The sequence below is a fragment of the Trachypithecus francoisi genome, unplaced genomic scaffold, assembly GCF_009764315.1.
Source record: "Trachypithecus francoisi isolate TF-2019V2 unplaced genomic scaffold, Tfra_2.0 Lachesis_group0, whole genome shotgun sequence".
NCBI lineage: Eukaryota > Metazoa > Chordata > Mammalia > Primates > Cercopithecidae > Trachypithecus > Trachypithecus francoisi.
This window is the reverse complement of record NW_022681453.1, coordinates 95,238,336-95,254,760: the sequence shown is the minus strand read 5'-3', so window position 1 is coordinate 95,254,760 and position 16,425 is coordinate 95,238,336. Positions and strand designations below refer to the sequence as shown.

Below are 16,425 nucleotides of genomic sequence, written 5' to 3'. Positions count from 1 at the left end.
GAAAAAGGGAAATCATTTTTGTAAAATTTGTCCTTAGAAATGTAATAAAAAAGGCTAGGCACAGTGGCTCATGCCTGTAATACCAGCACTGGGAGGCTGAGGCAGGAGGATCACTTGAGGCGAGGAGTTTGAAAACTGACCTGAGCAATATAGGAAGACTCTGTCTCTGCGAAACATAGAAATTAGCAAGGCATGGTGGCATGTGGCTGTTGTCCTAGCTACTTGGGAGACTGAGGCGGGAAGATTGCTTGAGCCCAGAAGGTCTAGGTTACAGTGAGCCATGACTGCACCACTACACTCCAGCCTGGATGACAGAGAGAGACCCTATCTCAAAAACAAACAAACAAATGTAGTAAAAAGAGACTACGAAAGATGCAAGAGTGGCAGGAAGGCAGGGGTTGAAAAATTACCAATTGGGTATCATGTTCACTATTTGGGTGATGTGTACACCAAAAGCCCAGATTTCACCACTACACAATATATCACAATACATGCATGTAATAAATCTGCATTTGTACCTCCTAATTACATAAAAATTTAAAAATTTGTATTAATGCAATAAACACTTTTTTTTTTTTTTTTTTTTGAGATATGCTGTCACTCTGTCATCCAGGCTGGAGTGCAGTGGTAAAGATCATGGTTCTCTGCTGCATCAACTTATTGGGCTCAAGCCATCCTCCCACCTCAGCCTCCTGAGTAGCTGGGACTACCAGCGCATGCCATCAGGCTTGGCTAAGTTTTGTATTTTTTGTGAAGTTAGGGTTTCACCATGTTGCCAAGGCTGGTCTTGAACTCCTGGGCTCTAGCTCTTTGGAATCTGCCCGCCTCAGCCTCCTAAAGTTCTGGGATTATAGGTGTGAGTCACCTTACCTCACCCATTTTAGGTTACAAATAAACACAAATAAAATGTAATTTTTTTCTTAAAGCAGAGATATCAGATTAATGCTAACAATTTATAATGCTCAAAGTGTTAGTAGCTCAAATAATGAACTATTAAAAAAGAAAAAGACAATTCAATAAAATAAATAGAATGTATAAATAGCTAATAAACATATGGGAGGATATTCAAGTTCAATAGAAATTAGGGAAATAATATTAATAGTCAAACCTACAAAATTTATTTTTTGAACTATCAGATTGGAAAAAAAAACTAAAGCATACACTTTCTCATTCTGTTGGTAGAAATATTAATTGATAAAAGATTTTTGGAAAAGAATGTAATTGAACCTCTAATAATTATATATTTGCATAACCTTTGATAGAGATAACCTAATTCTAAAATTTTCTTCCATAGAATTAATCACATAAAGGTAGAAGGAGGTATGTTTTAGGATGTTCACAGAAGTATTATTTATAAGGTCACTATGGCAAGATTCCCTGCTCTACTTAGGCTGTAGAAAATTGGAAGGAGCACTACCCCTACCCTGACAACAACAAAAGCCAAATTATCTGCATAATCATGACTTTTCTTGGAACTATCAAAGAGCTGAGGTCACAGAGCAACAAACTAACCAGAAACCTAAAGAAAGACAGGTGTTTCCAAGGAGAGCCAGAATGAGAACACTTTCTAACCCAGGACAGATAGGAGATGCCATGCAATTTGCTAAAAATAATTTAGGTAGACTTAAACTAATTGCTGAACTCCATGTGGGGGCTGATGTAAGAGCTTAGAAGCCCTAGAAACTGCAGACACAAAGACAATTCATACTCATCCATAGGCTCTTCTCCACAGACCTTACTGTGCACTCAAGAGAAAACAGAATGCGAGGAAAGAGACCCGAGAAAGCCTCTCTCTTAATACGGTCCTGAAAGCAGTACCAGTTACAGGGAAGCCACAAAGCCCCACATAGATCTTTCTCTGTCTTCTCTACACAACAAAGTTTTCAAGCCAGGAGAAAGGCAGCAAACCTTGTCATTAGGACACATATGAGGACTCATTGCAACTACAGATTAGGAAAAACAAACAAAAAAGCTATCTATCATGGAGAAGGAGCAGGAAAACATCTTGAGTCCTGATCACTGGACATCTCCCCTACTGATGAGAGTCAGCGAAGAGAAAGAGTGAATTCCACACTCCTGAGACCCAGGGATACAACACCTGCCTAAGACTGAATTTGTACCAGAACAACATAGAATGCTTCCCCAACCTCTGCATCTTCTCTGCCATGTTAGCAAATGTCAAGTAACAAGAGCACTCTGCTGGGGGTGGGCAAGACGCTTGAGAGACACAAGTGGGAGAGACATTTTCTTGAGGCATATTATGGAGGGAATATATAAAACTGAGCTGCTATGATGAAAAACTCTCTAGGCCAGGCATGGGGGCTCAAGCCTATAATCCCAGCACTGGGGTAAGCTGAGGCAGGCAGATCACCTAATGTCATGAGTTTGAAACCAGCCTGACCAACATGGCGAAACCCCATCAAAAATACAAAAATTAGCAGGGCATGGTGGCACACCCTTGTAATTCCAGCTACTCAGGAGGCTGAGGCATGAGAATCACTTGAAACGGCGAGGTGGAGCTTGCAGTGAGCTGAGATTGTGGCACTGCACTCCAGCCTGGGCAACAGAGACTTGGGAAAGAAAATAAAAGAAAAAGAAGAAAAGAAAAGAAAGGAAGGAGGAAAAGAAGGAAAGAAAAGAAAGAGAAAAACTTGCTAGCAAACCATTCCCTTATTATAAGCAGAAGGTAGTATTTTAAAAATCTGAGGCTGGGCGCCGTGGCTCACACTTGTAATCCCAGCACTTTGGGAGGCCGAGGTGGCTGGATCATGAAGATCAGGAGTTCGAGACCAGCCTGGCCAATATGGTGAAACCTCATCTCTACTAAAAATACAAAAATTAGCCGGGCATGGTAGTGGGCACCTGTCGTCCCAGCTACTTGGGAGGCTGAGGCAGAAGAATCACTTGAATCCAGGAGGCAGAGGTTGCAGTGAGCCAAGATCATGCCACTGCACTCCAGGCTGGGCAACAGAGTAAGACTCCATCTAAAAACAAAATACAACAAAACAAAATTAAAAAATCTGAAACCTGTGGTGCATTAAGGGTAATCCTGGCACCAGCAAAACTTAAGAAGCTCAACTTTTCACCAGATTGATTCAATCTCATTACTAAGAGCCCAGCAAAAGAAACGTGCTCATTTCCAGACACAAATATTCTTTATCTCAGTCTCTACTATTATACACAAGATGCCCAACTCTAAACCAAAAATTACAGGATACACAAAGATGCAAGAAAAACAACACTTGGTCAAGGGACAAAACAAACAAAATGACCAGACCCAGATATGACACAGTTGGAACTATGAGACAGGGAATTTAAAATAACTATGATGACTACATTGAAATCTCAGTACATAAACTAGACACATGTGAACAGATACGGAATTTCAACAGGGAGGTAGAAATTTTAAGAAAGCATCAAATAGAAATGCTAGAAATGAAGATGAATCTTTTTGATGCATTCATTGGTAGACTCCATACAAGTGAGAAATCAGTGAACTTTAAAATAGCTCAATTGAATTTACCCAAAAGGAATCAGGCTTTGTACCGATAAACCTGAAATAACAACACAAGCACATTCAAATGCCTTTATATTTTTCCCAATACACCGAAAAATTTCTGTAAAAGGTATATAATAGTATGAATAAGCATAAGACTAGAGTGGCACACAGCAGATACTTGATAGTGTTTACCAAAGAAATTATTACTGTTTGTTGATGAATAAATTTACTCATTAATGACAAAAATAGAGATAAATGGAAAATCACTTACTATAATCTATGTGAAATTGAGCAATTCCAGAACCAGGATAGTAGGAGCCCTTCTCCACAGTAACCAGACAATGCTTATTTTGTTTTTCTTGAATAATTTCCTTTATTCCAGAAGCTCCTTGCTTCATCAAATTCCAGCTTCGTATACATCCATCTAGACGAGGGTTAATCTAGCAAATTAAAATATAAGTCAAGGAGTGCATTTTAAACTTAAACAAGTGGCTCAATTATGAGTATAAGTTTTCATTTACAGAAAAAAAATCCTTTCTTTATAATAGTTGAAAATATTTTGAATTTTATTTAAGTTTTTCTTTTCAAAGTATTCTTCAGATGGACAGTCTTTTTCAGTACAAGTGAGCTTATACCATCACAAGACCTCAGTGGCATCTTAATGATTTTTAACACTTCAAGCCCCACCTGCCTCTCCTACATCATCCAGTGGTAACTTTTCTGCTCTCAAGTTCTATATTTGCTTCTATCTGTGGCCCTGGGCGCTAAGCTGTCTTGTTTGTCTTCTTTGTTTGTTTGATTGAGATGGAGTCTTGCTGGAGTGCAGTGGTGGGATCTTGGCTCACTGCAACCTCTGCCTCCCTGGTTCAAGCGATTCTCCTGCCTCAGCCTCCCGAGTCGCTGCGATTACAGGTGCCCGCCACCACACTCGGCTTATTTTTGCTCTTTGAGTAGAGATGGAGTTTTGCCACATTGGCTAGGTTGGTCTTGAACTCCTGATCTCAGGGTGATCCACCCGCATCGACCTCCCAAAGTGCTGGGATTACAGGTGTGAGCCACCGCGCCCGGCCTTGTTTTTCTTTAGTGGCATTTACAATATGGGTTTATCTTGCCAATCAGACTCTAAGTTTCTTCAGACACAAAAGTGTTTGCATTCTTTAGCCTCCATCAAGCATCCTGCCAGGCTCAAGGCATGTAAAAGCCATTTCATAAATGATTAATACTTTTTGAATATTTTATTTTACATTAAAAGTGTCTTAATTTCTCAGTTTCAAACAACAGGTATATTGATGTCGACATGGGTTAATTAATTCAAGCTTAATATCATATAACAGAAATCTTTTAAAAGTTAAAGTAACTATTAATTGCCAGGAGTGAAAGATGGATATAAGATAGTAAATACTTAAATTAAACCAGCAAGTGTATCGGGCAGGTCTGTGATTTCAAACGAAATTTTTAAAACTCTTTCAAGAGTTAGTGGTTAGTCTCTTTCATGAAACCTATTCTATAGCTATTAAACAAATATTATATTTAGAAAAATATCTATTACATCTAATTTCAATTTGTGACAGGCTATAGTTGTACCCTCAGTAAAGAGGTATTTTTTTAACAATAAATTTCACCTTATGTGGTATTCTTTAGCTCTTGCATTTAAGTCCTAAAAATAGACTTGAGAAAGTCCTTTGACTGGCTTTCACAAAATAGCATAATTTTGGACTTAAATATATTAATTTGTATGTTTAACGACTGAGTGTGGATTATCATGATGTTAACACTGAACCGTAGTGTTAACATTGTCAAGCATTAACTTGAGAATTTTAGAAATCCACTTCACGATTTATGCTGGGGATTTAAATGGGCACAAAAGCACTATATCATTTTCTTAAGGGTTACTAATGTTATTTTTCCATGATCATTTCAAGTTGTCACACTTAGTATGCTTAACAAAACAACTTCTATTGACTCTCAGAAAAACACATATTCAAATCTATTACAGACAAAAGGAATTCATCCCTGATGAATGACAGCAGCTTGGATCATTACCGGTTTAATGAGTTCACTTTCCACTTTCCGAGGGAATCCTGCAAAGTACACTTTGGTTTCTAGCAATCCATTTTCAGGCTTAAAAAGGGGTCCAGGTTTATTTATATCCATCACAGCTTCTTTAGCTATTTTAATGCTAATACTATGTTCTAATTCTTCTACAGACACCTACAAAAGAAAAATTACCAAATAACCAAGCATTACTACATATCATTTGAAATACTGGGATCTAAAAATTGTTATTATTCCCAAAAACTACTTTTGTAAAGTAATCATTTTAATGTAATTATTAATTTGTTACAACTCATTTGGAATGTCAAATTATGATAAATGTGATAAAAAGACATTTAATGTGGCAGCACTTGATCAAAAATTAAAAGCGTATCATATTTTAAAGTTAAAAAATGATAGTATTCTGTTAAGCTTAAACATCCAATTATGTATCTTTCAATCCCAGGCTGCTAGAAAATTAACAGTTAAGTGAGCCATTCTATCTTAGGAAAAATTTAAGTGGTCTTATTTTGCAATTGTCTGATAATATACATATGGGATCAATAATGTAAATAAGTTCTTAATATAAAGTCAGAAAAATCAATATGTTCAGTATTCTGTTCGTTGCACACAAATTATTTTTTCTCTAAAATTCAAAAGTGATTGAGACAATAAGAGAAAAACACATAAAATTAAATGGAAGTTTTCCTATTTTGAGAGTAGTTTGGGTTTTTAAAAAAGGTTTCAAGTAAGGGTAAACAACAATAAAAGTTCCTTCCACAAAGGCAATTTGAAGAACCACTGCTGAAATCACTTCAAGTAAAACTATAGCACTCAAAGTGCAAACTCTTTGCTCACTAACTAATAATATAAGCCAGACAATAAACATATTAAAACAACATGACAGGAAGGGAAAAACTATCCTCCAACATAGAATACATTTAGTAACACAAACTTAAAGTTGGTCAACACTCCTTCTTTAATATAGCCAATTAGCAGCATTCGAACAACTATTCTCTCCTTTACAGACTTTCTTAACTTAGCCTACAACACCTGACCCTGCTTGCTTCTCTCTCTACACTCTAACCACTACTTCTCAGTCTCCTTTGCTGGATCTTCCCCTCCCCACGGCTCAGGCCCCAGACCTTTTTCCTGTAGCCATGCAAGTATTTTAAGTGAGACACCATGACCCCACTCCAGGGCATTTGGAAAATTTGGAGGTGGGGAACACTTTTATTTGTCACAATGAGTAGGGGCCATGCTGGCACTGCAAGATGATAGACAATCTGCATTATGTACATAGGCTAGTCATGCAGAATTAATAATAATAAATAATGCAGAACTAATAATAAACTATCAAGTATGCTTAAAATGTTTTGAACATCCCTGCTAGGTATTCATATAGAGACTATTCATGCTTACAATCATCTGAGTTTGTGTATGCATATACACAAAATGCTTGCTGCACTATTTTAGCATTCATTACATTTTTCAAGAATATAATAATCTTGAAAACTAAGGATAGATTGATATTTGTTTCATTCATATCTTTACCAGGAACTTCTCACCACTTTGGAAAATTAATAACACCAATGGCAACACCATGTATGCACTTAATGGTATTTGAGTTGCTAATATAACACCCCAGCATTAGTCTTCATTTGTAGCTTTTACTTTATACATAGAAGCAAGCTTTAACAAGTGCTGTAGTTATAGCTATGTATATATCAAAATACATATTATTTTCTTATAAATTACTTTCCTTTAATTTATCCATATTAATATGATAATGAGAGCATTGTATTGGTTTTGATTGGGTGTATGTGAAGGTGGTTTACATTATTGACACATTTCATTATAGAATAGTAAAGGAGCATTCAGACATTGGATGAGGTCGTATTTGGAACCACTGGTCAACACAAACAGTTTCAGGCCCTTAAAACCCCTCTTTATGCTGAGTATTCAGAAATTTGAATTGAAGGCTTAACTTTAAAAATATATCCAGAATCTGACCACTTCTCACCACCCTTATCATCCGCACACCAGTCAAAGCTCCCATCTTCTCTCTGCTGGATTCTTCCAACAGTCTCCTACCTCCATATCCTGTTCTACTCTCACTCTCCACTTCTGGTTTCCACAAAGTCATCCGCTTCTGATCGGGATTATCTTTTAAAATGCAAATTAGATCCATGTCCTTTCTCAAAACCATCCAGGGTCTTTCCATTTAGCATAAAATCCACATCCTCATCATTGCCCCCAAGGCCCTCAATGATCTTATTCTAGACCACGTTTCTAATCTCATTTTCTAACTACTCTCCCCTGCTGCTACACTACTCTTTGTGTTATTCCTCAAATACCAAACACATCCTATTCCAAGAAATTCTCTACTTGCTGTTCACATGGTGCAGAATCATTTTCTATTCCCTCATGTATTTCTCACGACATGTGCTCTCAATCTCGGCTCAGATCTAATCTAATCAGAGATGCCTTTCCTGATTCTATATGTATACTAACACCCATCACTCTCTATGTCCTTGCCTGGCTTTTCTTTTTCCTTATAACAGGAATAACTATCTGGCATATTTATTTTTTCATGCATTTGTTGTTTGCATCTCACCACTAGAATGCAAGCTGCGTAAGAGCACTGACTTTTTTTTATTTGCTGTTGTACCTTTACCACCTAGAATAAGGATTACCACATAGCAGTGCCAATAAATATTTTGCTGAATGAATTATGATACATTTACAATTAAAATTCCTAATATTAGACTCATAATCAAAGATAACATTAATATTAGACTCATAATCAAAGATAAGAATTTATAATCATTTATAAATTCACCACATTTGCCCAAGTGTGCTTTGTTCATACCTCTACTGTAACGTATTTCCTGTTACATTATATTGTTTCCCAAAGAAGCATCAGCTACTTATCTATGACTAAGCTCTAGAGCGAGGAAAATCTCTTGCTATTGTTGCAGGAAGTCAGGGACCCTGAACAGAGGGACTGACTGGAGCCATGGCAGAGGAACATAAATTGTGAAGATTTCATGGACATTTATCAGTTCTCAAATAATACTCTTATAATTTCTTACACCTGTCTTACTTTAATCTCTTAATCCTGTTATCTTCATAAGCTGAGGATGTATGTCACCTCAGGACCACAATTGTGTTAACTGTACAAGTTGATTGTAAAATGTGTGTTTGAACAATATGAAATCAGTGCACTTTGAAAAAGAACAGAATAACAGTGATTTTAGGGAACAAGGGAAGACAACCATAAGGTCTGACTGCCTGTGGGGTCGGGCAAAATAGAGCCATATTTTTCTTCCTGCAGAGAGCCTATAAATGTACATGCAAGTAGGGAAGATATCGCTAAATTCTTTTCATAGCAAGGAATATTAATAATTAATACCCTGGGAAAGGAATGCATTCCTGGGGGGAGGTCTATAAATGGCCGCTCTGGGAGTGTCTGTCTTATGCAATTGAAATAAAGACTGAAATATACCCTGGTCTCCTGCAGCACCCTCAGGCTTATTAGGGTGAGGAAAAAAAACCCACCCTGGTAAATTGGAGGTCAGACCGGTTCTCTGCCCTTGAACCCTGTTTTTTGTTGTTTAAGATGTTTATCAAGATAATACATGCACTGCTGAACACAGACCCTTATCAGTAATTCTGCTTTTGGCCTTTGCCTTGCGATCTTTATTGGACCCTTATCAGGAGTTTCTGATTTTGCTCTTGTCCTGTTTCCTCAGAAGCATGTAATCTTTATTCTCCTTTTTGCCCTTTGAAGCATGTGATCTTTGTGACCTACTCCCTGTTATTACACCCCCTCCCCTTTTGAAATCCTTAATAAAAACTTGCTGGTTTTGTGACTCCAGTGGGCATCACGATCCTACCGAATATGTGATGTCATCCCCGGAGGCCCAGCTGTAAAATTCCTCTATTTGTACTCTTTCTCTTTATTTCTCAGCTGGCTGACACTTATGGAAAATAGAAAGAACCTATGTTGAAATATTGGGGGCAGGTTCCCCCAATATGCTGTAGTTCTAATGCCTTGAACTCAGGAACTTAGCATCAAAAGTACTCAGTAAAAGCTTATCGAATAAATGAGTGCATGTCTGCATAATTGAAAGACAAAAATAATTTAGTGATGACCTCACATGGCTTCTCAATACAAACTTCTTGTTTGGGTGCAGTAGCTCACACCTGTAATCCCTGCACTTTGGGAGGCTGAGGAGAGCTGATCACCTGAGGTCAGAAGTTCTGGACTAGCCTGGCCAAAATGGTGAAACCCATCTCTACTAAAAATACAAAAACTACCCAGGCATGGTGTCAGGTACTGATAGTCCCAGTTGCTCAAGAGGCTGAGACAGGAGAATTGCTTGAACCCAGGAGGTGGAAGTTACAGTGAGCCAAGATCATGCCACTGCACTCCAGCCTGGGTGACAGAGCAAGACTCCGTCTCAAAATAATAATAATAGTGATGATAAATAAATAAATAACATAAATAAATAAATTGAGATCAGCACAAACTTCTTGCCAGCTCCTCTAGGCATAAAAGATGTCTCTTTTGGCACCACATTCTAAGGCGAAGCCAATCTTCTCTCAGCTATCCTCTGCTGATGCCAGCAATGACTCTATACTTCAGAAAAGACTTCTCCCCACTATTAACTAGCAGTTAAGTCCCACTTTAACCCAGTTGATTAAGGTGCTATTCTTGATCATTAGAATAAAGGCTATATGTAGGATTAAATTAAAATGCTAATCTCTTCCTTTCCTCTCCTCTCCTCTCCTTTCTTCTCCTCTCCTTTCTTTTCCTTTCTTTTTTGACACAGAGTCTTCCTTTGTCACTCAGGCTGGAGTGCAGCTGCGTGATCTCACTGAAACCTCTGCTTCCTCCGTTTAAGCGATTCTCCTGCTGGGACTGCAGGCGTGCGCCACCATGCCTGGCTAATTTTTGTACTTTTAGTAGAGATGAGGCTTCGCCATGTTGGTCAGGCTGCTCTCGAACTCCTGACCTCAGGTGATCCACCCACCTTGACTTCCCAAAGTGCTGGGATTACAGATGTGAGCCACTGCACCCAGCCTAAAATGCTAATTTCTAAGCACACTGGTACCTGCTACTGTATATTGTTTGCACAAAAACTGATTACTAGGTCTGGTACAATGGCTCATGCCTGTAATCCTAGCATTTTGGGAAGCCAAAGTGGGAGGAGGATTCCTTGAGTTTAAGACCAGCCTGGGCAACATAGCAAGGCCCTGTGTCTATTTTTTTTAAAAAGGATTACTTATCTATCTGCTTGTATTTGAATTTGAATTACCTTTTTGAATTTGTCACTATGTTTATTTCTCCTTAATTTAAAACATATTATTGACGGTTGAGGAGAGTTTTCCTTGATCAATGTTGTCTTTGCACAAATTGTTATGCTGGTCGAGTGTGGTTGCTCACTCTTGTAATCCCAGCATTTTGGGAGGCCGAAGTGGGCGGACAGCTTGAGGCCAGGAGTTTGAGACCAGTCTGGCCAACATGGTGAAACCCTGTCTCTGCTAAAATTACAAAAATTAGCCAGGTGTGCTATTGCACACCTGTAATCCCAGCTACTCAGGAGGCTGAGGCACAAGAATCGCTTGAACCCAGGAGGTGGAGGTTGCAGTGAGCCAAGACCGTGCCACTGCACTCCAGCCTGGGCGACAGAGTGAGACTCTCTCTCAAAAAAAAACAAAACAAAACAAAACAAAAAAAGGCTGGGCGCAGTGGCTCACCCAGGACTTTGGGAGGCCAAGGCGGGCAGATCACCTGAGGTCAGGAGTTTGAGACCAGCTGGACCAACATGGAGAAACCCGGTTTCTACTAAAAACACAAAATTAGCCAGGCGTGGTGGTGCATGCCTGTAATCCCAGCTACTCAGGAGGCCGAAACAGGAGAATCACTTGAACCCAGGAGGCGGAGGGTTGCAGTGAGCCGAGATGGCGCCATTGCACTCCAGCCTGGGCAACAAGGGCAAAACTCCATGTCAAAAAAAACAAAACAAAACTGTTAGGCCGCCTAATAATCCCTAACACCATTGTTCATCAATCAGCCACTAAAAAAGGTACAAAGTTAAAGACAGAGTAGTTCAAGCAAATAACTAAAAACAATGCTTCTAATATATTAAGTGAGAATATTATTACTCAGGGTGTTTCAGGGATTTACAGTATGTAGAATATGCCTCCTATAGCATCAGATAACTCCAAACCCATTTTGGTTTGGTATCACTATAAAAATAAATTATGATTTTATACAAACTGCATCAAAGTGGGAAGATATTGATGAAATCTGCAAACATACCATATTCCATAGACCGTTATTAATAATGTCACCTCCAGTTGTGATTTTGGATGTATGTTCATTCTTAAGCTGAACTTCAATCTTTCCACCACGAAGTGCAATCAGGAGCCATGCTGAGTGATCGATAGATTCTGCATACAGTATCACGCCTTGTGAATCATATGTCCGGAAATCAAATTCTGCTGAAAATCTAAAAAACGGACAAAGAGAGATCCTTAAGAGTGAGAAATACAGAAAGCTCAATGCATTATTCTTTATTTCTTATACTGACAAACAGTAACACGGACAAAGAGTCAACTATTTATTTCATTTTCTGGAATTAATAAAAGAGAAGGGCAGAATTAGATGGCTCATGTATTATCTCTGGCTCCATGTATGTTTAAAATTAAGTTATTATTTTTTCTTGCTTATTCTTGGAATCTTTTCCCCAGAGAACAGATCCTTTGGTAATTTGTCATCTTTGTTTGGCATATATTTTGAAAGCACCTTCCAAGTGCTGGAATTAATACACATGTATAAGTATCAGGCATACTATATCTCTCCTGGAGCCTTTTATACACTATATAATCTAACATTAAGAAGTGGTTGTTTGTTTTTGTTTTTGTTTTTGCTGTATCCATAAGTGATCATAAAATGTGTTACAATTTCATCGTTGGTTTATTCATCAAAAGGCATATTTTCCCTATAATTTCACCTGTCAGGAATCACTCATGGAGATCTACAAGATGGCATATGGATGACTACAGACATCATTAAGCCTTCGTGTGTTGTAAGAAAGGTAAAATTTAAAAACTTAAAATATATCTATTAGCTTTCCTAAAACTCTAATTGCATAAGTCACTCTAGTAGAATACACAGAAGGAAAACTTAAAAGATACAGTCTACTCATGTGTTCGGGGGTATCTGAGTGCTGGCAACATCTGCTGCTATTAAGACTCTAGACATATATGTAGTTATTACAGGGGGGAAAAGTCTTAGGATGCAGGACTTAAAATAACATGTGTTGATTCAGTATCCTTAAAACACTTCAATGAGAATCAGCATTGAAGTTTCCAAGGGACTAGCAAATCCAAATGATTGACAAAAGACGAACAGGGAAAAGGAACAATAGATGTGTAACTATTAGTCACCTAAGTTAAACTACAGGCAATTTAAGTTAAAGAGTCTGGACTTCAGATAATTGCTAAATTAAGCAGGACAGAATCCCGTACTCTTACCGCAATATAAGAGTAATAGTAATAGAGGCACCATTTGCAATGGGGCACAAATCTCCCTCAAATGGAACAAAGAAAAGATGACAAAATAAATGTTTCATCTTTAGAATTCTAAAGAAATGCTAAAAAGAGGTAAAATGTGGAGTAAAGTAGGCTGGATGGATAAAAATGTAGTAGGAACTTACTGAACTCAGATTATATAAAAAAGAACAGTTTTGCTTGGAATAAGGACTTCTATCCTCTTTCACAACTATCTGAACATTTTGTGGATGTGAAACGATATTATCTTGCCAAAATCCAAATCTGTGTATGCTCAAGATCTTCCAGCAGTTGATTCTATTATGGAGATAACTTCCTTTTCTTTGTAAAATCAGGCTAAAATCATATTTCAAAGAGTCATGCTCTGCATATTTTGTTTCTGGAATATATCATCAACATATTGATTCATTACAATGGGGAACAATTCATTCTTTTTCACAAGCGTGGTAAACTGGAAAATAGAGTGAATTTGTTGACATTTATGTAGGGAAAGCATTTGATCATGAGAAACTGATGTAAAGAAATTTGCAAAAATAAATAAAAGCACTAGTTATTCTTTGTGTTGATCACACAGGTAGCAGTTTATAAAAATTCATCAAGCTGTACATTTAACCTAATGTGTACATTTCTGTACATACTTTATATTTCAATGAAAAGTTTAAAATAAATAAATAATAAATTCTGGAAAAAATAATTTGGCCAATTCCAATCCAATGTTAGAGAATAAACTACTGTGAATCGTCAGTGAGAAATGAACACAGTCATCCCTAGGTATACATGGGAGCTTGGCGCCAGGACCTCGGGATGGTATCAATATCCACAAATGCTCAAGTCCCTTATATAAAATGGCATAGTATTTGCATATAATCTATGCACATCCTCCCACGTACTTTAAGTCATCTCCAGATTATGTATAATACTCAATATAATGTAAATGGTATGTAAATAGTTGTCATACTGTATTGGGTTTTATTTGTATTACTTTGTATTGTATTGTCAATATTTATCGTGGTTTTTTTTCTGAATATTATCGACCTGAGGTTGGTTAAATCCACAGATGAGTAACTCAAGGATATGGAGGATCAATTGTATTCCTAAAAGTGTTATTTACTACAACTAATAATATTTTTCTCTCTCATTCTTATTATTCTCAGAGCAGGAAAGGGTTTTCTCCAATCTCTATCATTAGAAGATATTACTTGCTCTGTGATGTTAAAGGAAAAAAAACCCACTTATTGGGAGAAATAAAGCATGGAAGGAGCACAGTTGCTTAAGTGTTTACATAAGTTATTGATCTTAGAATAATTTTCAATGTTTTTAATAATGTGTATGAATTTAGTTATTTAATGAGTAATCATTCATGCATCTGACATCAAATTCTAAACATGCATGCTTATTTAATTAAAATATTTTAAAATTTGAACTATATACTCTGTCTCAAGTATTTTTCCTTGTCATTATTCCAAAAAAATTCCAATGTCTTTCTTCTACTTCCAGCAGTGTATGCTTCTGAGAAAATCTGATAACTAAAGTACAATTATGGCAGGTCACCTGGGGTGATCACTTGAGGTCAGGAGTTGAAGACCAGCCTGGGCAACATGGTGAAACTCTCTCTTTACTAAAAATACAAAAATTAGCTGGGTGTGGTGGCTCATGCCTGTAATCCCAGCTACTCAGGAGGCTGAGGCAGGAGAATTGCTTGACCTGGGAGGCGAAGGTTGCAGCGAGACAAGACTGTGCCACTGCACTCCAGCCTGGGTGACAGAGCAAGACTCTGTCTCAAAAATAAATAAATAAACAAAAATAAAATAAAATAAAAATTGGATGTAAACATTGCTATAAAAATATAGTGGAATCAAGACTAAAAAACATAATCAATTATTTCATTTCTGAACTCAATCTAACTACAATAATAATGGATAATGTATTTAGATAGCCAACTAAAATTATGTAATGTATGTCTTTATAATGCCACTTAAGCAAGTTTAAATTTTTTCCTTAATAATTTTGAACATAATGATATTCTAAAAGCAATACTGAGTATTTTTTATTACTTAGTTTTCATAACATGTGTAAAGAGTAATGGAAACTTCACAAGTACATTAAATCTATGTTCCCAGCTTCTTAGTAAATATGCACTTTCTACAAAAGGAAGAACATGGAGTAAGGTAAAATGTTAATTGGGGAAAGTCAGCCTAGAATGACTCAAAAAGGTTTTAGCATGAAAATTATATGTGTGAAGGAATAAATTAACTTTAGGGCTCCCCAAATCATCTGATTGGTAGTATGACTACATTATCTGATAGGTAATACAATTTCACACATTTCAAACCTTTTCAGCCACTTTTCTCCTGCCCTCATCTGCTTAACCTCTAGAAATTATCATTGCTAGTGGTTCCTCACCTGCTGATTTCTGGCAAACGAAATTTTAAATATAAAACAACCCCTGCAAACTGTTCCGCCAAGTAAAGTAATTCATACTTTGTGTCAAGGTTCAAGGGAAGGCACACTGAAACAGCCTGGAATAAAAGAAACCAAATAAACAACAAGAAAATCAAAATGCATAGGTTAGTGCTGAATGTTTGTGTGAGGCCATGCATTTTTGTTTGGTTACTAAAGTATCACCTGTAACACACTAAAATAATTAAGAATATTTTGGGTAATAATAAAGACATATCTTCCATTTCCTTGTACAGTCTATCTATAAAGAATATGTGGGTTTTAAAGTCTCGTTCAATGTGCATGGTTTTAGATCTTTTTCTTTAATACTTCTTTTGCAAATTTTAGTCCTAAACACAAACTCTTCCAAAACCAATATATATTTCTTTAACTGTCAGGTATAATATCTTCCATGAATTATGTCTGAAAATTATTTTTATTTGAAGTCAGAAATAGGTGTAAGAATTAATGTATCAATAAATAACACCTCATTCATTCACTCATTCATTTATTAAGCCAAAGTTTTCTGAGCAAGAATGTGCTATCTAGATAGTCAAGGGAATACTGGAAAACATGAAGGAAATAAATATAAATTAAGATCTCATAGTCTCCAAGGAATTTACAAGAAGATTATTTAAAGTCATCACATATGGTATCAAGTATTTTCTTCTAAGAGTGAAAACAAACATTAAAATGAAAAGCTTTTAATGTATAAATGATTGAGCACATACGAGGATATTTTGAGGAGAATTACGTACATAGCACTGTATTAAATATAGGCCCAGAAATAACATTTTGTTTCCCCTTAAAACTTTAAGAAATCTATTTCAAGGCAGACGGTGATATGTAAGTACACCAAATACAGAAAT

At 36.8% G+C, this 16,425-nt stretch overlaps 1 protein-coding gene across 1 annotated transcript in view; it reads right to left on the bottom strand.

The window, feature by feature from the left end:
• PROS1 (protein S) overlaps positions 1-16,425 on the bottom strand; it is a 101,209-nt gene that overhangs the window by 8,633 nt on the left and 76,151 nt on the right. Inside the window, exons 9-12 of the mRNA XM_033211570.1 lie at positions 15,521-15,636; positions 11,865-12,054; positions 5,543-5,710; positions 3,771-3,939 (exon numbers count right to left, since the gene is read on the bottom strand). Coding sequence (XP_033067461.1) covers positions 3,771-3,939; positions 5,543-5,710; positions 11,865-12,054; positions 15,521-15,636 — 643 coding nt within the window. The remainder of the gene's footprint in view (positions 1-3,770; positions 3,940-5,542; positions 5,711-11,864; positions 12,055-15,520; positions 15,637-16,425) is intronic.